A 24032-nucleotide genomic window follows, 5' to 3' on the forward strand; every position below is an offset into this window, starting at 1 on the left:
AGTGCACAGGTTCAAAGGTGATCATGTACCTCAGTCACTGCGGCTGATAGTGAGGAAGATGGTGCAATGTGTCACCTTGGTTTTTCCCTCAGTAATTATAGCTGTGTATCTACTTTGGGAATTGGATAGTAAGCAATGGAATAGATTCTCTGTATCCCAGTTTAGCATACATTGCTTGCAGTTTATCCTTTTATCCTAGACCTAGGCTGTGGTGGGACTTGAATAACTTAACAACTGATTCTCTGGCTGGATAGGCGTAGCCGGTTGGTCATATGACTGGGTGGGTGATGTCACTCATCACACCCAGCCCAGTCCCCCGGTCACTCAGCTCAAAGGCGCAGGTAGGATTCAGCTGGTTGGGGCTAATCCCACCACTAGCTGGCCCTCCCCCGCCCATTTTTCAGCCTGTTTTTTGGCCATTTTCAGGGCGTTTTTTGGACATTTTCTGGGCCATTTTTGGGGCCAAAGTCCTAGGATTCCTAGGACATAGGGAGGCACGCAATCTTTGTCTGTTCGTTGTTCCTGGTTTTGTAGGTCTGGATACTGACAATATTTCTGACTAGTCTGCAGGTTACTCAACTGTGCTGTGTTCTGACTGAAAATGTGCATTAAAAGCAGGTTTAACCTGTCCTCTAAACTACAGATTTATTACTGTTATGTGTGAGACCTACAAAGCTTGAAATATATTCACTGTAAAGATTATCACACCCTAGACGTATAGGATCAGAGCAGGCCCCTTTGTAACTTTTGCAGATAGTTGGTTAGTTTCTCAGGATTAGGTTTAGAGAAGTGAAATTTGAAGACATTCTGAAACTAGAGGAAAAAGCAGGTTTTGAGGGCACATTAAAATAATTAGATATGAACTTAATACATTTAAAACATATAAACATAACTTAAAATGAATACATCATTGACATATTTATGAGATTTACAGAATAAGTTAGTCTAAAGAAAAGTTGAAAAAAAATTACTTGTTTTGTATTAAAACAGTATATTTGAATAATATACAGGTACAGTTTAAAGGACTAAGAATTTGATGTATTTCTGTATTCACAAATGATCTTCGATGCTTATTTATATGGATTTCTGTATGCTAGACATTTTCAGTAAATATTAACATAGCTGGCCTTTGGCCCGACAAATTCTCATCAGCATTACTGCACATATGTATGCCTGCCTGTACATGCACACATACTTATCCATACACTCCTTTGGCAAGAACATTACTATTGATAGCAGAACTTTCTCTGCTAGCCAGTGAAAACAAGCTTTGAGATTTTGCCCCAAAAAGGGGGAAACCATGAAAGAAAGTAGTGTAGTATGTTGCTTTGAATATTAATTGGGCCAGAAAAGATTCATGTATAGGAATTATTTCACCTTTGGTCCAATAGTTTGATTTTAGTAGTGCAGTCATTGTCCTAAATAGCTGCTCAAATAATCTTACCTGGATTCTACCAGAAACTTCCTTCTGTCTATCCCCCTTGAAGTAACTCACTCTGATTGCATTAAGTAGCATTCTCTCAAAGACCTCATTGACTCTGTTATGAATAACAAATGGCTATCTTGTAGAAAAACCACTTAATCTAAGCCCTTCAGATAACTCCTTTCTTTGGCCCAGTGGGATGTAGTTTTAAGTTCCTTGGGCAAAGCAGCATTGCCTCATTCCTATCGCTATTGCCTTCTGGCATTGTTGATGCAACACAGAAGATAACCTTTTATGGAACCCTCAAGTGAAGGATAAGCTGCAAATTGCCTTGCCCAATAACAGCCCCTCTGTCTGATACAATCTTAAAATATTATCAGTTTTTGAGGTTCAGGCTTATCAAGATCGTTTACTGGGAAGAAAGCACAAACATAGGTACATCTAAGAGTTGTTTTTGAGGTTCAGGCTTATCAAGATAGTCTACTGGGAAGAAAGCACAAACATAGGTACATCTAAGAGTTCCTTCTCTAAGCCTTCCATGAGCCGGTTTGGTCTAGTGGTTAAGGCTCCAAGCTAGAAAGCAGGAGATCATGAGTTCTAGTCCAAACTTATCCATGAATGCCAGCTTGGGGGGGGGGGGGGTCACTTTCTCTCAGTCCAAACCAACTCACCGGTTTGTTGTTATGGGGAAAATAGGAGGAGGAAGGAGTATTAGGCATGTTTGTTGCCTTGAATTATTTGTAAAAATTATAAATGTGGGATACAAATAAATAAAATAAATGGTAACTATGTATGATATAGGTCAAGGAAGAAGGGAAATATGATAGAAATATTAGTTTCCCCTTCTGAAAATTCTCTGTGCCTCAAGACGTATCACAAATCATGGCCTAGCTAATAAACCAGAATTGGTAACTTACTGTGCTCAAAGTCAGAAGACGAATAGTAATTTGTGTGTTTGCCTCTTATCTCATTGTATCTTGTTTTGATGTCACTTCTTTCCAATATGTTAGCCTGGTACCTCCAGGCTGAAAAAAAAAACACCGCTTTCCAGACTCTTCATCAGTAGAATACAACTCATAATGCTCTTTAAAGCTTCCATTGATGTTACAGTGTAGGTCTACATGAGCTGTTTATGCTGGGTTTTTTTTAAAGGAGTAGCTGTTGGGGAGCAAGGATAAAGTGCTTATATGCAATTGCAGGTTTTTTTTTTTTCCTGCAAGTTATTGCTTGTCAGCATAAACATCTATCCTTGCTAATGGCGATAAGCAAACATTTTCCGTCCTTTAATTTAGAGTTCTCCCAGTGACTAACTATCATTTTAGTTTCTATTGTCCCAAATCTTCAGCCTTTACAGTACAGGCAGTCCTCAACGTACGACCACCATTGAGCCCAAAATAGTTGATAAGTTAGTAACCCAGTTGTTAAATGAACCTGACTTCCCCATTGACTTTGTTTGTGAGGAGGTCGCAAAAGGTGATCACGTGACCTTGGGATAAATATGAACCAATTGCCAAGCAGCTGAATTTTGATCATGCAATCATGGGGGATGCCACAAAGGCAGTAACTTTGAAAAACAGCCATAAGTCACAGTTTTCAGTGCCGTTGTAATTTTGAATGGTCACTAAATGAACTGTTGTAAGTCGAGGACTACCTGTATTTAGCATTGCTGTTTGGTTGCAGCATTGCAAAAAAACCATAAAATGTTGTAAACATCAGAAGGGAGGAGCCATACATCAATAGTTAACATCTGCTCCAAATGGTAATCCCTGGCATCTCCAATTCCAAGGATTTGTGGTAGAGGACAGGTGGTGGTGATGGAAATGCCATTTAGTACTGTCAGATTAGATCATGTTGGTCTCAGTGGACTTACATTGTATAGCAACATTCTTATTTGAAAGAAGTGAGAGCAACTGAGCACTTAATACTGCAGGTTGGTTACATTATTTTTCATGGATGTTGTTAAGGATTATTCCTGAAATAATAAGCATAAAATAGATAAGTAGAAGGTCCCAACTCCACCCCATCTATGCACTGGTTCTTTTGAGCTGTTTTTAATTTTTGATGAATGATGATGTTATGTTTCAATACAGTAATTATTCTATTATTGTAAGCCGCTCAGAGTTGCTTATAGAGAGATGGGCGACAAACAAATTTCATTAAAAAACCCCAATAAAGTAAAGTTTAACTACCTTAAATTTATTTCTTGGAGACTTGAAAATAGCTATTACGCTGAATACCTGAAAAGAATATTTCTTTGCTCCAGTTGAATAAATGTTTTTTTCTTTTTCTCAGACCGCCAGTGAACTGCAAATGATGAATAGTAAATGTATTTGGACTGGTAGGGATCTTTAAAAAAAAACCAGATAGAATTTAGGAGAGTTGCTTGAAAGATTAATTGATCTTCTTTATTTTTGTTTTTCAGGTGGGTCTGTGAAGAAATTCCAGACCTCAAGCTTGCTATGGAAAACTATGTTTTAATTGACTATGATACTAAAAGGTGAGAAAATGATAATCTATTTAATTCTTCAGTAGGGGTAATTTATGTATATAGCAAGACTAAATGCAGAAATTAAAATAGGCTTGTGAATTACCATTGCAATTACAAAAGGCATTTGGTACCTGGTATGGAATTAGTGTCAGATGCTGTAAAAATAATTTAAAAATATATATAAATAGTGCTTTTGAATATTTCTGTTATATTTTATATTTCTGTTATAGTCTGTTATACCTGTATTTAACAGCTGAATACAGCAGCTGTTTACATAATACAGGTAATCCTTGGTTAACAATGGCAATTGGGACCAGAATTGCTGTCACTAAGTGATAAGAGTTGTAAAGTGCGATGTAACATGAAGTGCTGCTTAGCAACAGCAATTCTGGCAGTCCTGATAGCCAGGGAACATTGGAAATTGTGTTCATGTGATTGTGCGGACACTTTTATGGCCAGAGCTCTAAAGATTGATTGCAACTATCACTTGTTCAGCGACCTTTTTAAGTTTGAACAGTTACTGAAGTAAACTGCATGTGGAGCTTTAAAAAAATCCTTGGGAACAAGAATAAACAACAGTTGTTGGCAAAGGTTTTCATCTTTATTCTATCCCACCAAATATGAATGATTGTTTGGATCCACGCAAAGGTCTTCTTTGGTTGCAGTTGTGATTTGCAACCTCCTGCATAACAAGGCCTGTTCTATTCCCTTGTTAGCTTCCATTTGGCAGAACGTTTTAACTGCTGAGTTGCAGATTTTGGTATTGATGAATTATTTTTCCTGGATCCAAAAATATTTCTTTTGAGAATGTATTTTATTGCCTTTATTGTTTTTCTTTACATTGTCAGCATTTTTGAACATATTTGCTAAAAGGCGGGTAAAAAAATATTTTAATAAATAATAACCACTGCATGAAATCTCCTCCCGTTGCCCCCCCCCGCCTTTTTTTAAAGTTTTGCTGCAAAACGCCAAGCGGTAAATGAGTAGTCTGACTGCTACTTTATGTTTTGTCTCTTAAAGCATGTAACCAAAATTGGCATTAATGAAGACCTTTGAGGGAATCCTGGTTTCATTGTTAGGGGTTGTTCCTTTTCCACTTCAAAGTAAATTGGAAGCAGATGTTACCAAAATAAACCACAGCAGCTTTTTAAATTTATTTATATCCCTGTTAGGAGATACAATGCAGCTTAAAGATGACTTTGGACCCTTAAATGTTATTCTGCTCTGAGTTAACCTGGAGCAGTAGTCCAAAGGGTTCCAGACTGATTTGCCAAAATAGCTTTAGAGAGCTTTAGATTATCAATTACTCCGCAATTCCTGTCAAGCAATCCTAACTGCATCTTTTAGGTAAAGCTACAGTTAATAAACTTTAGATTTCTTATATTTAGAATAATGGTCTCATGCTTAAAAGGGAATGCAGGAGTCAGTGAATAACTCTGACCCAGCAAAAAAAGTCTCTATCTGGCTGAAGACTGAGCCGAACTGGGGACTAGCCAGGCAACAGGGGCGTTCCCAAAAATGATGACACGCTCAGTCTCCAGGCAGAAAGGAGAGAGCAACACCCACTCCTGGATTCCCTCCACCCAGCGCCATGGAGAGCCATAGGATTGTAGAGTTGGAAGGGACTAAGGATCGTCATCCCTCTGCAGCATTCAGAAAAACCGCTTCTACCATCATTGAGAGATGGCTGCACAGCTTCTTTTTAAAAGCTTATTGGTAGTGTTGTATGACTAAGAAGATGTCTGAAGGTTTGAGTCAAAAATAAGTCCAATTGCCATGATTCAACCTTCAGACAACTTTACCTGCATGATTTAACAATCTACATCCGTTCTCAACTAAGAAGAGTTTTCTTCTATTTATGAAATCTAATGGCTAAAACTTATACGTTCACATCTTCTGCACATGGTTTCTGTGGCCATGGAAAATACCATAGTTCTTTGTAATCTTTCTTGTAACTTCTCTTCCTGTACCTGAACTTTACTATTATGTGTATCCAAAATCTTCTTTTCCTCAGACTGATCATTCCTACCTCTTCTCACAGGGCATGCCCTCAAGTCTCAGTATCACCTTTGTTGCCAATTCTCTAATCCCAAATCCTTGGAAATGTACAGTATTCCAGTTGTAGTTTCATTGGTGTCCAGTAGAGAGGAATAACAACTTCCTGTTTCTTTGGTACAGTTCTTCTTGTAAATGCAGCCCAACAGTACATTGCCCTTGTAGCAGCTGTCTCTCACATGTTCATGCTGATTCATGTTCATTGACCATGACCATACTCAAATCTTCAAACGACAAACTCCTCATCTTCTGTGTGTGCCCTATATTTTTCTCTCAATGTAATTACATTTCTCCCAGTTGAATGATGTCTTGTTCTTCTCTGTCCAGATTTACAGAGCTCTTTCTGCCATCCTGAACGTTGGCTGAACTTGCAATGAAATTGTGTTAATTGTGATAGTTCATAGTGTCTTCCTTAATTGGGCGTCCTTCCTATTGAGTATAAAATGGTTATGGACAATGAAAATGGTAGCCTAACCTCTGGAAGGCAGCAGGTTTAGGAAAGCTACTTGAATCCCCTTTCTTTGTGTTTTTTAATATGTAAATAATTCCTTGGGCTTAATTCATTAGAAACTTTTAATTGTTTTTAAGTTATTCATTCTTTGTGTGATTTTTTTGAATATCTTGCCTTTAACTGTTAGAAAGTTGCTAACAGTACTAAGGACAGGGATACATGAGATAACCAGAAATTAAAAGCAAATAGCAGATAAAATTATTAATCAGATTAACTAGATTCACTTTTAAACTGCTGTGAAACAAATAGCTTTCAAAGAAACAATATGATATATTTAAGGAAACTATTAAACAGACTTCATGGGACAGAAGAGTTCTGTCCTATGTTCCAATTAAAAGAGGAATAGATATAAAGGGAATATACAAAGAAGTCTCTTCAGTTGATTTCAGTGGCCAGGCAGGATCCTGCAGCATTAGGAGACCCTGAAAATAAAATTTGAAATTGTAGTCACTTGTCAGTAAATACTTTTTTTTTACCATGATACTTTCTGCACATATGCTAATCGTTGATTATTTGAACTTCACTTTTTAAAGCAAAAATTGGAGAAGTTTAGATTTTGAGCATTGACCTTAATAAATTCTGGAATGGGGTGGAGGTTGTTTATTTTCATTTTTTTGTGGAGAAACTGAGTTGTTTGCATGCTATTCTTCCCTTGCGAAATGACAAAACAAATACTAAATCCTGCATGTCATCTTCAGCCTAATCAAGGACCTGTGTTAAATATTAACTGGCAGGACTCTATAAGCCTTTGCAGCACACATGGGAGTATAGTTTCAGAGTAAAGTCTATGTCACTCCATTTTAATTCATGAGCCTTGTTTGTTTGTTTTTCCCCAAGAGAAGAAAACATAATTTGACAAATTCTCTTCATGGATTAAATCTCCAGTACTTAATGCTTCAATATTTTAACCTAGAAACTGGTACTACTATGCCTTTAGGATATTGGTTAATGCTACCGCGTTTGTCAATAATTGCACAACACAGTGGATATTCTTGGCAAACAAGATTGCTGTTCATTACCAGTTTAACTGTTTGTGAATATCATGAGTCAATTAATCTGGTAAACTTTTCATCTGGGATTTTTTTTTTTCCTTTGTGCTTTCCCTCTGTACCTTACACTTTGAAAGGTGCGGCTGTTAATTAATGTGTAGGTAGGCACGCTTACCAGATATACTTTGTTCTTTTATTAAAATTCTGTGATCTTCTCTGGCTGTGCTTCAGTTAGAACATGGCCTCTCCTTTGCATTTGAAACTGTCTTCCCCGGTTCCTGATCTCTCACACTTCAAACAGCATATCGCACTGAAGGACAGATTTGCACAAGTAACTGCAAGTAGCAACTACAGAAGTAGTTAGCAGCTTCAGAGGCAAAGAGGTTTTCCAGCTGGCTGATGTGCCCGTTCCAAACATATGGATTGTAATGTTTATGGAAACCGTGGGCATATTCCTCTAGGGAAAAAAAAAGGTACTTCTGCATTCTCATTGCATGGGTTAGATAAGCCATTGGTCTTTTTCCAAATAGAGGGAATGTGCTACTGTGAATGCCACTGAGGTATCCTGGGATACCTTTTGAAAATACAAACACAACAAGAGATAAATTGGAAATTGACCACACACCCTTGGGATTAGGCAACAACATTGGTGACTGTTCGGGTACAAAGGCAGGTTTATTGCTGACATGCTCCAATATGCTCTCCTGTTGTTTTGGCGTAGCTGCACAGCTCTCTGCACTGAAGCTTGAAATCTGATTATGCAGTGGACATGTGACTGCCATGTCCCTCCCTTCTTTCCTTCCCCTCTATCCTCATGACCTGAGATGATTCTTTGATTCTTTCATCCTCAGTTAGGTTGCCTGGTTTGGGGGGGGGGGGGGGAAACCATTAGTCCAACCAGCTCATATGATGAATCTTATATGCCTACAGCAGCATTCTCTAATCTGGTGCCTTCCGGGTGTTCCTGGGATTATAATTTGCATACTCTTCAGCTAGTCTGCAAATTATGGAAAATGAGTATCATTTACTCAGACAGTCAATTGTCCCGTAGGAGAACTTCGGCACTGAATTATTTTGAAATGCTGCTTCTGAAAAAAATCAGAATTATTAACACCAATAAGGGTGTACCCGTGTCCATGCATTTTAATGCTGACATGTTAAGCAATGTAAAAGTTAATGAATTGTGCTATCTTAATTGTTTTAAATGTTTCAATAAAACATACTGTTTCCCTGAAAATAAGACCCTGTTTTATATTTTTTTGAACCCTGAAATAAGCGCTTGGCCTTATTGCCATGCGCTCAAAAGCCCGATTGGGCTTATTATCAGGGGATGTCTTATTTTGAGGGAAACAGGGTAGGTTTCATATGAAAATGTTATTTTATTTGCAGCGCTAAAGTTCCTATCCTTTTATGTATGATTGAGTCCGTGTGAACTTAGTAGAACTAATTTCTGAATATATAGGACTATGTCACAAGAGTATTTTTATTAAAAGTTTTTTTCTAGACAAATATTTCAGTTGATTTACTTGTGGCTACTGGGAATATGTATTTGCCTAATTTACTCTTGTCTTTCTGTCTCATTATTTTAGCTTTGAAAGCATGCAAAGACTTTGTGACAAATACAACCGAGCTATTGACAGCATTCATCAGTTGGTATGTGTTCCTTGCTATTTTGTTTTTGCATCTTGTTTAGGCAATTGGTTTCAAGGCCATCAAGCAGTACAGATCACTTTGCTGATTCACTATAGATGTAAGATTTTAAAAGTGGCTCACTAACCAGTAATTGTCTGATTTAGGATCAATCAATCAATCAATAGCTAACTAGCAGCCAAATCAATCCCCAAATTGTTGTATGTGGGGAGTGAATAAGGAGATTTCAGTCTTTACCTATCTCTCACCATCAGACATAAGAGGTCTTGCCGGACTCCTTCTCAATTCCAGCATACTGTTTTCAGCAGTAGTATTCTTGATTGTTCTGCCTTCAAAAACGTATGAAAAGAAACATCTATGCACACAGGTAGCCTTTGAATTAAAATGATTTGGTTGCTTAGTGACTGTTTAAAGTTATGATAGACTCCCTCAAAAAGCTATGGTTTTGACTTTCGCCTTTTCCAATCACTTATGTGATTTATGACAATGATTTATGATTTTTTCCCCCTGAAAACCAACATTCCCAATTTCTGGAAAGAAAAGCCCATAATGAACAATGTGTTTGCTTAATGACCACTGATCTTGTTTAACAACTGCCACAAAAAAAGACATAAAATTGGATCCAGTCACTTTACAACTCACAATTTATGATCAATTACAGCAAAGGCACTTAGACTTATATACCGCTTCACAGTGCTTTACAGCCCTCTCTAAGCGGTTTACAGAGTCAGCATATTGCCCCCAACAACCGGCGTCCTCATTTTACCGACCTCAGAAGGATGAAAGGCTGAGTCAATCTCGAGCCAGTCAGAAGTGAACTCCTAGAGTGTGCAGTGAGTTAGCCCTGCAGTATTGCATCCTAGCCACTGGACCACCACCGCTTTTAGATGAGCCACCCAGAGTCATTGGGACTAACGTGGCAAAGAAATTTAATTAATAGTAATAGTGAATAACTATTCATTAATAGTGAATAATGAGGCAGAAAAGCAAAGCTATATTTTATATTTTAATATTGGAATATCTTAATTTTTAATTTCAGCATACGTGTACCGCTTTTGCATAAATTACAATAAAATGATACAAGGTATAATAACATCAAATATTAATACTAATCAATTAGAAATATTAATTGTGGTAAGTAAAACAACTGAATAAACAGATAAATCCAACATTTATTTATAAATTTATATTTCCTTTCCTGTAGAGCAGGGGTCTCCAACCTTGGCAACTTTAAGGTTTGTGGACTTCAACTCCCAGAATTCCTCAGCCAGCAAAGCTTGCTGAGAAATTCTGGGAGTTGAAGTCCACAAGCCTTAAAGTTGCCAAGGTTGGAGACCCCTGCTGTAGAGGACCTCAGGGTGTAATACTTGGTTAATCTCTTTTCTTCCACCCTTTCCCCATTTTGCCTTAAAAAAACCATTGTGAAACACCTTAAATTGAGAACCAGAATGACTGTTGAATTTCAAAGTGGTGTGGGGATCTGAACTTGTGTCTCCCCAGGAGCAAAATGATAATCCAGAAGGCTTTTTTTGCCTTATAGTTTTTGCCTACAATTTGATAAAGTTATTTATTTATTTATTTATTGGTTTGATTTATATGCCGCCCTTCTCTGGAGACTCAGGGTGGCTTACAATGCGTTAAGCAATAGCCTTCATACTTTTGTATATACCCGCTTAGTAGGGCTTTCGTCCCCCCCAAGCGTGTTCTTTTTTATACAAAGTCAGTTTATTACCCCCACAATCCGGGTCCTCATTTTACCTACCTCGAAAGGATGGAAGGCTGAGTCAACCTTGAGCCTGGTGAGATTTGAACTTGCAGTAATTGCAGGCAGCTGGTGTTACTTAAAAGCACTTTAGTCTGCTGCGCCACCAAGGCTCTTTTTAGTTAGAACAAAAGAACAAGTTAGAACAAAAGCCAAGCCTGTCAAGCTGATTTGAGACACCAGACAAATGGGAGATATAGTAGCCTCATAACTTATATGTCTACTGCATAGAGGAGGAAAGATTGGTCAGTGACAATTAGCCATAATGATTGTAGGGAAAGGATATTTTAGACACAGCCTGTCTTTGAACATCAGTAGCTAGGGGCATGCATGACAAAGAAAGCCTGTTGCTTTCAAGCTTTGTTTATATGCTTTTCAAAAGCAACTTGTTGGCCAACATAGAATGTTGCTCAGCTCAGGAATGCTGAGCAAAGGTGGGGGGGGGGGGGGGGAAGAGCTGCAAACCATAGTTTGTCTACTGTTTAGAAAGCACAGACCATGATGTATATGATGTCCATTACTACCAACAGCACACTTCATTAGAATTTTGGTAGCATACATGCTTAATTAAAGTGGGTTAGAGGTAAGTTGACTATACTAGGGTTAATGCTTATATGGTAAGTCTAGTAACATGGCAGGTGTTTGCCACAGAGTGAAGGATTTACTCGGTCACTTTAACTTTTCCAGCCTACTTTTTCTTACTCGAATAATGTTCTTGGTGCTTATGAACAAGCGTTGAGGGGAGTTTTGCGCTTTGAAAGATGTTTTTGCAATAAGGATCAAATTGTGATTGAGTTAAATAGGTTTCTTGTTTCATTCTTCAGTGGAAAGGAACCACCCAGCCCATGAAACTGAATACCCGCCCTTCCAATGGGCTTCTGCGCCATATCCTACAGCAAGTATATAACCACTCAGTGACGGACCCAGAAAAACTCAACAACTATGAACCCTTTTCCCCAGAAGTGTATGGAGAGACTTCTTTTGACTTGGTGGCCCAGATGATAGATGAAATAAAAATGACTGAAGATGACCTCTTTGTAGACTTAGGCAGTGGTGAGTGCTCACTACCCAGTTCTCTCTTCTGACTCGACTCAAAATACGATAGTTCAAGCAGAATTGTTATATGTTTTGTGAATAACCAATCCATAGCTTGAAATTCGTGTTTTGTTTACTGGCAAATGATGTTCTTTGACATTGACTTTCTTCATGTCTTGGTAAGCTGCAGTCCTGACTTCTAGTAGACAGTACCAAGTTGGAAATACAATTTACTGTAATGCAAAGCTTGGTGACTGGAATTGGAAACCATAGTGGTTTTCCAATTTTGACATGATGGAAATAGATCATAATTGTGGCAATTGACATCATCAGTGTCCAACTAGGTTGCCCACAAAATGAGGGCGGTAACTAGAGAGTGTAGGAGTGGGGTGGGGATGGAAATAAAAATAAAAGCCTGTGACATCAAGCTCTGGCCAGCCAACAGTTGTGATATTATGTCTCCAGCATGTGTAGTTTTAGTCATGTGCATTTATTTTTGCCTTAACATCTAGTACTACTCTTTAAATCTCTAGGTGGCTCCAACGCTATATTCTTCTTGTAGGCTCCTATGCTTCCAAGAAGTGCTTGGGTTCATTTGTTTGATTCGAAAAAAGACCTAAATTTAATATTTCTTGTAATTGCAAATTTTAAAATAGTGTTGCCCGTTTTGGCTAAACCGAGAGCATAAAATTCACTTATATAGAATCTAGTAGTTGGAGAAGCAGGAACTTTAGTTAATGCAGCTAATAGCATTTCTATGACCCTGTCACTGTCAATTCGCCCAGGAAAAAAAGTCAGTGGTTGGCTGTTGTGGGTATCTAGGGAGGGGCTGAACCTTCCTTTGTTGAAGAGCAGTTCCCTGTGCCATAAGGCAAACCCACAGTGAAACTGAGAGGAATGTTGCAACCAATATGGGGGGGAAAATCTACTATACAATCTGACGTCGTTGGGCTCATCTAGAATAGTTTTTTGGATGAATGATTCCTTCTCATGCAGCTAGGTAATTAATTAAGAGGCAGAGGAGAGTTAAAGTTTTCAGAACTCCCTGTTGATTCTGCTGTGCAGATTCTTATTTTTCCAGCTATTATGTCATGATAACATGAAATCTTAATATATATTTGACTAATGTATTTCCCTATTGCTTCTGGGTAGGCAAGAGAATTAGCAACAATGTCATGCCTTGCTGTTTATTATTGTTATTATCATCATTATAGTTTATTTATTTATTTGTATCCTGCCTTTAATATTTTTACATATAACTCAAGGAGGTAAACATATCCAACACATCTTCCTCCTCCTATTTTCCCCACAACAACCCTGTGAGGTTGGCTAAGAGGGAGGGAGAGAGAGAAACTGACTCAAAGTCACTCAGTTTCCTGCTGTTTTGTCATGAAAAAAGAGCTACAAGTGCTTTCTTGTCTTTCTCTCCCCCTCCCCCAGTTGGTGATTGTTTTTTTTGTTTTGGTTTTTTTTAAAAAAAAAGGAAAGCAAAGTTGTATTTGGAACAACTTTGAGCTGATAATATGGGATTGTAAACTAAATAAACCATGGCTTGGAGAAAAAGGCAACATCTGTTGAACTCTAATTCTGAAATATCGGTGGCATTAAGTGCACACAAATCTGTCCATCCATTTCTGAAAACAGACTTGGCTTTAAGTATCTGGACTATTGCAGTGCTGTTTTGAAAACAGCTCTGGAAACTTCAGTGGACTGAGAATCTGACAGCCAGACTTCTATCTGACATATATAGCCTGAAATGTTTCACTCTGGTCTTATGTCAGCTCTGCTAGTAACCACCTTTCCTTTAAGCTCAGATCAAATGTTGGTTTTGGCATTTAAACCTAGTTCTACATGTTAATCTGCATTTCTAACGTGTAGCATTAAGAAAAATCTTGGACTTCGTGAACCAAATACTGGCTGTGCAAGGGTACTCTACTTTCTGATCTACAAAATAATAGTTTAGAAGTTCACTCATATACTTGCAGTTCTTACGTAAACTTCTTACTCCAAATTTAGCTTCTTATGCGACATTGTGGCAGTCCTCCTAACTGTAGTACTCTGTTGTCTTCTTTTAGGTGTGGGTCAAGTTGTGCTCCAGGTGGCTGCAGCAACAAACTGCAAGCATCACTATGGTGTGGAGAAAGCTGATATTCCGGCCAAATACGCTGAGGTAACATAGTGCCTTGGGTTAAAATTGTAATATATTTTAGAAATCTGGCCAGAGTGATTATATATATACCATCCATTTTTTAAAACCACCTTCTTCAACATCCAGTGCTTAGATTAGTGTTTCTCAGCTTCAGCAACTTTTAAGGCGTGCGGATTTCAATTCCCAGAATATCTGAGTCAGCATGCCGGTTGGAGAATTCTGGGAGGTGAAGTCCACTGAGGTTGAAAAACACTGGCTTAAATGCTCAGTTTTACAGCCTGTGGTGACTGTTAATAAATAGTGTTCCCAAGAGGAAAGAGAAAGGAAAAAACTATATATGGATCCTAAAGTTATTCAGAATCTTTCTGGCTTCTAAAACTGCAGCCTACTCTGAAGCATGTCAGAACTGCCCTTGCAGAAGGTGGAAACCTTCCTTGTGAAGGAGCTGCCCAATCTACCTTATTGTTGACTGATGTTTTTGTTTTTTGTTTTCCCCATAAGTGCTTGTCCTCTGAATTAAACCATACCAGTAGTTTTAGATTTTGTAAGGGACTATATTAAAAGGATTCTTTTCTAACTAACACATAGTAAAAGGAGGTGGCATGTGGGCACCAGAAGGCATTGGCAGGCTGGGCTTCAGCAGAGTCGTGACTGGAAGAGGGGATGCTGCTTCTCAGAACAATTTCCTAGGAGGTGGGTGGGTAGAATATACAATTCAGGGATAATTTCTATTACAGGGAAGGCTGCAATCACTACCAATCACTGGAAGAGCCGAGATGGCGCAGTGGTTAGAGTGCTGTACTGCAGCTACTTCAGCTGATTGCTAGTTCAGCAGATCAGTGGATCAAATCTCACCGGCTCAAGGTTGACTCAGCCTTCCATCCTTCCGAGGTGGGTAAAATGAGGACCCAGATTGTTGGGGGCAATATGCTATTTAGTATACTGTCGATTGTTGTAAGCCGCCCAGAGTCCTTGGAGAGTGGGCAGCATAGAAATATGAACAATTAAAAAAATAATAATAATTCCAAATTTGGCTCTGTAGCGCCAAGGGCTATATATGGGGCTGCCTTTGAACAGTATAGAAATCAGTGCGTAGTTTTATTTGCCTTTTTCCCCTAATACTCTTTTTTTTTTCTGAGTCAAGTCTCTGAGCTTGCTTGTTTTCTTGCAGACCTTTCATTACCCAAACTAGGTAACATCATCAGTGCTAGAAAGGAGTTTGCTGTCAGTTTATATTTTAGTGGATTGCCCTGTCAGTTTGGTGGGAGTGGTTCTTAGAGATTCTTTGGTTGGATTGTTTGCTGGTGTTGGCTTCTTTGGCAGTTTCTCGATGGGGGTATTGTTTACTTGATTGTTGGTCTGATGTTAACCTTGGAGTTAATCTATGCTAATCTGGGTTCTGATTGCTGGTGGAGAGGTGCTTGGATCTTTTTGTTCCTTTTTGGGCTGAGTGATAGTCCCTTTTGCATAATCTATAGATGTTGCTAATGTCCATGTGTCTATTGATGGCTGATTTGTCAGAGTGCCAGGCTTCTAGAAATTCTCTGGCATTTTTTAGACTTGTCCCAGTCAGGGATGGTCACATTTTCCCAATTGAAACTGTGATTATAAGTAGATTTTAAGTAAAGTAGATTTTAAAAAAATTTCATCATGTCTTTAGACTGCTACCAGTTGGTGTTTGTGGATGCATTCTGTCAGTTTTCTGCCTATTTGTCCTACATAGTGGTTGTTGCAGTCCTTGCATTGTATGTATGTATGTGTGTATGTATGTATGTGTGTATGTATGTATGTATGTATTTATTTATTTATTTATTTATTTATTTATTTGATTTGATTTGATTTGATTTGATTTGATTTGATTTGATTTGATTTGATTTGATTTGATTTTTATACCGCCATTCTCCAGCAGGACTCAGGGCGGTGAACAGCCGAGATAAAACAGCTTTTATCGCCACTAGGTAGGTCTTAATATGATACCTCACCAGTGTTCGGTCAGATTCGGAACGGCTGGTCCTCCAACCGCTCTCCAGGCGTCTTTTCTGGCGCTTCATCTCCCTCAGCTCCTCGGAGAACCAAGGAGCTAGATGAGTTCAGTGCCGGGTCAGAGGCCACAAAGGCACGACGCGGTCCAAGGCCCCGGCGGCCGCACTGACCCAGGCAGCCACCAAGTCCTCAGCCGAGTCATGAGCCAGAGTCTCAGGAATTGGCCCAAGCTCCATCTGGAACCTATCAGGATCCATCAGGCGCCTGGGGCGGAACCACCTAGTCGGTTCCGCCTCCCTGTGGCGGGGTGTAGCGGTAAGAAAGTCTAGTCGAAGGAGTGAGTGGTCAGACCATGACAAGGGTTCGATGACTATATCCCCTATATCAAGGCCACTCGACCACTGACCAGAGATGAAAACTAAGTCCAGAGTGTGCCCGCCTATGTGAGTGGGGCCATGAATTAACTGAGTCAGGTCCATGGCCGTCATGGAAGCCATGAACTCCCGGGCCACCTCAGACGTTTCACCAATGGATGGCAGGTTAAAATCCCCCATGACCAAAAGCCTGGGGGTATCAACCGCCACCCCGGCTATGACGTTGAGCAGCTCAGGCAGGGCCGTTGCCACGTGGCAGGGAGCCAGATACGTGATCAACAGGCCCATCTGCACCCCACGACCCCACTTCACAAAAAGGGACTCACATCTGGCTATCTGTGGTACAGTGGTCTCCCTCGGATCCAGACCTTCCTTTATAATAACCGCCACCCCCTGCCCCTGCCCTGAGCTCCCGGCTAATGGAATACACGGAAGCCTGGTGGGCACATATCCACGAGGGGAACTCGCCCCTCCTGGCCCAACCAGTATGTTGTAGATGACTCCTGTTTTTTCTTCTGGGGTTGTTGGGTCTTTGGGTCTGCTTAGGATGTTTTGAAGGGCTTTAGTTGGTTTGTGTGCTACGCTGATTCCATGTGGTTGTAGGAGTTTGTTGGTGGTTTCTGAGATATTCTTGATGTATGGCAGTGTAATTCTTTTTAGGTTTTGTGTTGGTTGTGCTGTATTGAGTTGGGTGGTCAGGGACTTTTGGATAAAGTTGCGTGAATATCCATTATTCTTTTTTCTTCCTTTTAACCCCTAGATGCCAGGCATTTTAATTTCTTGGAAGCTTGTCCTTTGCCATTGATTTTAGTTCCCATATGAGACTAGAACATATTTCTCTAACCCACGGCCATCTATGCTCCTTGGCAAATAGCTCTCACAGGAGGATTTTCTGAAATTCTGTCAAATGGAGGAATCTGGGTTGAAATCTGTACAGGTAGTTCTGAATTCATGACCACAGTTGGGATCAGAATTGGGACCAAACTGCTAAACAAAGCAGTTTTTCAGTGAGTTAGACCTGATTTTACAACTTTTTTTTTTGCTATAGACATGTTAAGTAAATCACTGCAGTTCTTACACAGTCGTTAAGTGAATCTGGCTCCCCCCCCATTAACTTTGCTTGTCAGGCACTGGCTGGGAAGGTTGCAGATGGTGATCACATGACTCTGGGATCCTGAAGCCATTGTAAATATATGCTGATTGCAAAGCGCCTGAATTTTAATCACAGGACTGGGGGGTACAGCAATGGTTGTAAGCATGAGGGCTGGTCATACTTTCTTCAGTGGCAACATAACTTCAGATAGTTGTGTTGGAAGAAATATCCTTCTGGGTTCAGTTCCAAGTGGGGAAAAAGACACTGGATTCATGGAAGTTACTTGGAAAGAAGGTTTATTGATGAACAGGAACACTTGGCTTGAGTTCTTGAGCAGAATCACATGGCTTGAGTACCTGAACAGAAAAAGGGCTGAGATGCTGAGAGTGCCTTGGTTTTATGCCCTCTGTTGGGCTTTGAATTTGAGCTTGTATTCTGATTGGTTGTCAGACTCCCATGGGGCCATGCAGGGGCAACTCTGTAGGCTGTCCTGAGTCCCAAGCTTGCTTGAGTCTTGCTGGATGATGCAATCTCCCCAGGTGCCATGTGATGAGTTCTGTTGCTAGATGGGTGGAGGGCTAATCCTACCTTTGTTGGATCTTGGGTGAGGGCATTTACTTACGAATAGACCTAGCTACCTCTTTTATCTCTTAAGTGTGGACATCTGCTGGGGGCTATTAAGAGTGAGTCTGTTTCCTGCCTAAAAACATGTTTCTCCATTTCTCATCCAGAGAAATGTAATATTCTGCCTTTTTAATATTTCCTAGAATATTTCATTTTCCTAGGAGAGGGTGGGTGCTAACTTCCTACAGTTGCTAAACAAATAGTTGTAAATCAAGGACTACCAGTAAGTTTCCTTGTGCCAAGTAGGTTGCTACCTTGTGAAAGACACTACAAGTGTTAAATTTCTCAAGTGGTAAACCCAAAAGCTGTTCAAAGGGTCTTGCTGCTAATTTCACCATGCTTCTATAAAGATAAGATTAAATTCAGCTACCTTCCACATCCTAAAATGTTATGCTAATGGCAGTGCAAATTTGTGTATGGTAGAAGTCTCTCATTAGACACTCTCATAGTTGCCATTTTCTTCTATTTGCGGAAACATAATCTCTGGATTTTCTTTTTCTTTTATAATAATAATCAATTTTTCTTTCTTTTCCTTTCTTCTACTTTTTCTAGACGATGGACAAAGAATTCAGAAAGTGGATGAAATGGTATGGGAAGAAACATGCAGATTACACAGTGAGTGAAACTAAACCACAAAGTTCCTCTTAAAACCAAGCAAACCTTTCCGTAACCCTAATGTGGATAATGACTTTTCATTTTAGTGTAGGAGTTTCTGAGAATTACCTTTGAAGCTAGTTACAGATTAAAATTAAAGTTGGTCTGAGAAGTCAAAGGAACTCTGTTAATTTTGGTGATGAAGAAAAGTTTAATAAAGCAGAATATGAATTAATCATTTGCAAGTTCAGGCAACTTTTAAAGTTAAAGTTAAATTTTAAACTGATTTTAAATTGGAATTGTTTTAATTACGGCCAAAATATTTAATTATTTTAAACAGTTTTTAGATTTTGTATGTCTTGTTTTTACTTTGGCTGTTCACCGCCCTGAGTCCTATATTGGAGAAGGGCGGTATAGAAATTTAAACAAACAAATAAATAAATAAATAAACTTGTGCGCTCTTTAATTAAAGTCAAGTTACGTTTCTTTTTTGTCTGGACTGTTCTAAGTTTTGACTTGAGGTTTATGTCTTGTCCATCAAAACCCAAATGCAGTTCTCACCCTGAAAAAATGTCTTCACCACAGACCAGGAAATGATGTACCAATATGGTTATTGAGCCAAGAGCTTAGAGGATATAGTATCGTTATGACATGTGTAAATTTTGCCTTTGAATATGTAATAAAAGAGAACTACTTCCTTTACAATTTAGACCAGTGTTTCTCAAATTTTACAACTTTAAGATGTGTGGACTTCAACTCCCAGATTCTAGAATTCTGGAAGTCTACACATCTTGAAATTACCGAGGTTGAGAAACACTGTTTTAGACAGATGATTTAGAGTTTAGCATTGATATACTATCTGGGAATTTCTTCTTGTGCTTTGAGTTTAAGACTCAAAACTCATTGTAATTCATGTAAGATGATAACAGGAGAGTATCACCACACTTGGCAAACCAAGCAGGTACCTAGGGGTGTATTGATATGAAACCATTTAGATTTGAATGGCTGTTTCTAGAATCTTTGTCTTAGGGATGTCATTACTCCCTCCCCTGAATGCTTTCCATGTGTCATTTTTCCCTCTCAATTTTTTTTTTTAAATTTGATTTATATGCCGCCCTTCTCCGGAGACTCAGGGCGGCTTACAATGCGTTAAGCAATAGCCTTCATACTTTTGTATATTTATACAAAGTCAGTTTATTGCCCCCATAATCTGGGTCCTCATTTTACCTACCTCAGAAAGGATGGAAGGCTGAATTTTCCTAATAAGTTATGTTCCAAGTTATTAATAAGGGACCTAGAAATAGAGATGGACTTAATAAGATGGCACAGCTTGTAAGAAAATGTATGATTCACTGGTAGGTTATAATTTTTCCTTAAAATGCTCGGATTAGGGAGATGATCTGATTTAATGTCTCTTTGTACAATCGTTAGCCAGGAATTTTAAAGTGTTGAACAAGCCATTGCTTATACATCATGCTAATTCAAAAATTGACCTATTAATGCTCAAGGCAGCTGACTCCAAGGCTGGGGGAAAAATTTGCTTAGCTATGTTGAATATCAACAGGCCATTATGTCTACTCCTACTTTTTTGGTTTCTTGTTGAGTGAAAAATAATGAAAAAAGTAAATGAGTCTGTCAGGAAAAAAATCAAGTGAGATTATGTGCCACCAATTCTCTTAGAAATCATATAGACATAGAAAGATAAGTCAAGTGAATTATTAAATCCCTTTATCTGGGTTAAGAAGAGAATTGCCCAAAATTAGAATTCAGATTAAATTAGAAAAGCAGAAACCAACATCGTTCACTGATAGAAGGTAAATGAGACACGCCATGAAGAATACGTATTCATTTGTGTAATTTATTCATCTTATATATCTTCCCACTTAGCTTACAACGTAGTGCAGCCTACACAATTTCCCAGAAGCAAATGCTTGTCTGTCTCTGTGTGTTTGTCGATCCATCCATCTCAATATAATAGAATGTTTTGAACCAGAAGTAATTCAAACAGTGAAAATCCCGTTCCCCAGGAATTTTATTTCCCCATCTCTTTCCTTCCTTCCCTCCCTCCCTCCCTCCCTCCCTCCTTCCTTCCTTCCTTCCTTCCTTCCTTCCTTCCTTCCTTCCTTCCTTCCTTCCTTCCTTCCCCACCTACCTCTCCAAGTGACTCCAGGCAGCAAATAAGACTCTTTTGAAAATAAAAACAATTAAAATCCCAATCTCCATCCTCTTTCTTTTTGTTTCTCACTTATTTTCCCCCAGTTAATAGCAACATCATAGCCTTCTCCCTGCTCATCTACCCTGCGCAAGAACTGTTTAACAGATCTACTCTTTTGCCACCAAAAAAAAAAGAGCCAGCGGAATATTTACTTGTTTCTGGATGAATATATTTACCGCCCATTTTTCAGCGGGAACTTCAGCCCGCTCAAATATTTGAAAAACCCTCCAGTCCCTCCTGTGGTTTTGAAACAGAGCCATGTTTAGCAGTGTTCCTTTTTTTTATTATTATTTTAAAAATAGCTGTGTGTGCTTTTCCAGGCAGAACAATTCTTTGGGAGCCAAGTGTATTAAACAGTGGCTGTTGGAATGAAACTGTGTGTGTGTGTGTGTGTGGTATTATATACACAGGCAGCCAGCCAGGCCCTGGTTCTTCCTACTGTGAGGGTGTGATGCATTTGCTGTGGGTAGATTTATTTTCTCAGATTTATTTTTGAGCTCTAAACTCCAGAAAAGCAGTCTTTTTGGAAAGGGACTGGTTTCGTAATGTGATTGGCCCTCTAGTCATATGTCATTTTAGTGTTCCTACTTGGGATCCCAGCTGGCTCTTTGGCTGGATTCTGGTCTTTAGTTGCCATAAATATAATTCCCCTAGTCTTTGGTAGATAGGCCTGGCATTGGCGTATGTATAGAAACCTGAATCAAAAAGTTTTGCTACATTTAGAATAGTCCTGCTGAATTGGAAAAAGCTTGCTGAAACAGGGAATGTTTAACCAAACAGTATTGCTGAAGGAGACACATGTTAATCTATGGCTGTAAAGTCTGGTAGAATCTTTTAATAAAATTTGTTACAAGTAGTCCTCACTTAATGACTGCTAAGTGACTGGTCATTTAGCAGTTGTTTAAAGTTAGGAGGGACCTCTGTATGTCACTTATGACCCATTTTACACACACACACACACACACACACACACACACACACACACACACACACACCATGGTTACATGATTACATTTTGGGCACTTGGCAACTGGCTTGCATTTGTAGCCAATTTGCTGCATCCCATAGTCAGGTGATCATGATTTTTGGCATTTTTTTGGGGGGGGGGGGCAAATTCCGATCTTTACTTCTAGTTTCTGACAAAAACGTCCATTGGGGAAAACCATGTTCATTTAACAACCAAGGTGTTCACTTAATGACTGCTGCAAAAAGGATCATAAAATCAGGTGCAGTTGGGTGGTAAGCACTTAATGAAAGCCATAACACGCAACTGTAATTCTGGCCTTAATTCTGGTCATAAATCGGGGATTATCCGTAATCAGAAAACTATCCAACTCTTCCTGATTTTGAAATTAGTAGCAGTAACTGGCCTTGATCCTTTAGTTAAAAGTTTGGTTATCTCTGTTTTGGCATATATTGTTGACCATGATTAAAATGTTGATGTGCCAAATCTTTTCTCTTGTGTGACTGTTCTCACAACAGTTTGGTTCGCACAGCACATAAGGCACAACCTACTATTATCCTTATGTCTAGGCCCCATATCTGTGCTCAGATTCTCAATACCTTTTTTAGGTAATGGTAAATTGTACAAGCTATTGACACCATGTGCTGTATCTCAAATATAGAATTATATTTCCTCTCCAAAGTACATTTTAATTCTGAAAGCTGATTGGTGATTGCAGTTGGTGGGCTGTTTAAGTCTTCCTTTCCTTTTGGGTCAGAAGGTAGGATGGGAAGTGAGAATTTAGAATGGAGGAAAAGGTTTAAGCATCTACTCTTCAATCCTCTTTTAATACTTTGTGTAGTTGCTTGTGTGTTTTTAATGTTGAAAAAATAAAAAATAATCAGCCTTGTGTGTCCTTTGGATTTGTATAGGCTTAGTCTTCTCTTGAAACAAGTAACTGGTTATATTAGAATCACAAAAGAACTTTGAAAATGGATTATGTTCTGTTTCATACCATGTTTTTGATGCCTTAATATTCAACAATAAAAAACCGTAGATTCTTCCTCTTCTCTATTCTGTGTTGTAATAGATATGTTTGGATTAGACATCTAAAAAGTGGCTTAGTTTAAATTCAAATTTCAAGCTCCTTTTTTCTTTAATCCATTTTTAGCTGGAAAGAGGTGATTTCCTCTCAGAAGAATGGCGAGAAAGAATTGCAAACACAAGGTACGGTTTTAACCTGGTTTCCAGGGCTGCCATCCTAAATATAAAATTGTTTGATTAAAAAGTCAGTCTCATCTCCCATTTTGAGGATTGCTATTCAGTATCCCATCTGCTCCATTGATTTGTTAGCAAATAATATTAACGTTCCCTATTTCTTGGAATTTCAGGGGTAGTATTCACAGGGACTGGGGATATTCTGTATAGGAAAACAGTGTAGAATTTAAGCATAGCTTTCATAGTTTTGGAGTCATTTCCCCAGGGAGGTGGTGGACATCCATCCCTTTGATGGATATATCCAGGCATATCCAATCATTCATCCGTTGGGAATGCTTTAATTTGGGCTTCTGCCCTAAGTAGGGGTTGTATTAGACAGCCCAAGTGATCCCTTGATTTTGCTATCTTTATATGTTTATATACAAAGCTAAATGAAGCCAAAGGATATACATTGCTGTTCAATGGCAGATTCATTATTGCCACAATATAGCTTCAGAGCAATAGCAATAGCAGACTTATATACTGCTTCACTGTGCTTTACAGCCTTCTCTCTCTAAGTGGTTTATAGAATCTGGTTATTGTCCCCAACAGTCTGGGTCCTTATTTTATCAATCTTGGAAGGATCCTTGAATCAGTCAGGATTGAACTCCTGGCAGAGTCAGCCTGCAATACAGCATTGTAACCAATGCACCATTACAAGGAGGCCATCTTTTCTGAAAAATTATCTCAGCTGATTCTTTAAGTATTTTTAATTGTACACTGCCCAGAGTTGCTCTGAGAATGTGGTGGGTGATCTCTAAATTTGATAACTAAACAAAATAAATTCCTCTGCCTATGCAGGCAAAAACCTTTAGACCTTAGATGGGATGGAGGAGTTCTGTTCTCTTAAGGCTGTGTCATTCCAATATGCCAAACTCCAGTGATCT

The 24032-nt window shown here is 38.9% G+C and overlaps 1 protein-coding gene across 2 annotated transcripts in view; it reads left to right on the forward strand.

Moving 5' to 3' along the window:
* The window catches only part of DOT1L (DOT1 like histone lysine methyltransferase), a 94479-nt gene that overhangs the window by 23010 nt on the left and 47437 nt on the right, over positions 1–24032 (forward strand). For both annotated transcript variants that reach the window (XM_070943944.1, XM_070943935.1), the window contains exons 3-8: positions 3846–3920; positions 9056–9119; positions 11703–11931; positions 13989–14083; positions 18689–18751; positions 23060–23115. In XM_070943944.1, the coding sequence (XP_070800045.1) occupies positions 3846–3920; positions 9056–9119; positions 11703–11931; positions 13989–14083; positions 18689–18751; positions 23060–23115 (582 nt within the window). The remainder of the gene's footprint in view (positions 1–3845; positions 3921–9055; positions 9120–11702; positions 11932–13988; positions 14084–18688; positions 18752–23059; positions 23116–24032) is intronic.

This window comes from Pituophis catenifer, unplaced genomic scaffold (genome assembly GCF_029215685.1).
Source record: "Pituophis catenifer annectens isolate HBS135680 unplaced genomic scaffold, rPitCat1.0.hap2 SCAF_1, whole genome shotgun sequence".
In the NCBI taxonomy this organism is placed as follows: Eukaryota; Metazoa; Chordata; class Lepidosauria; order Squamata; family Colubridae; genus Pituophis; species Pituophis catenifer.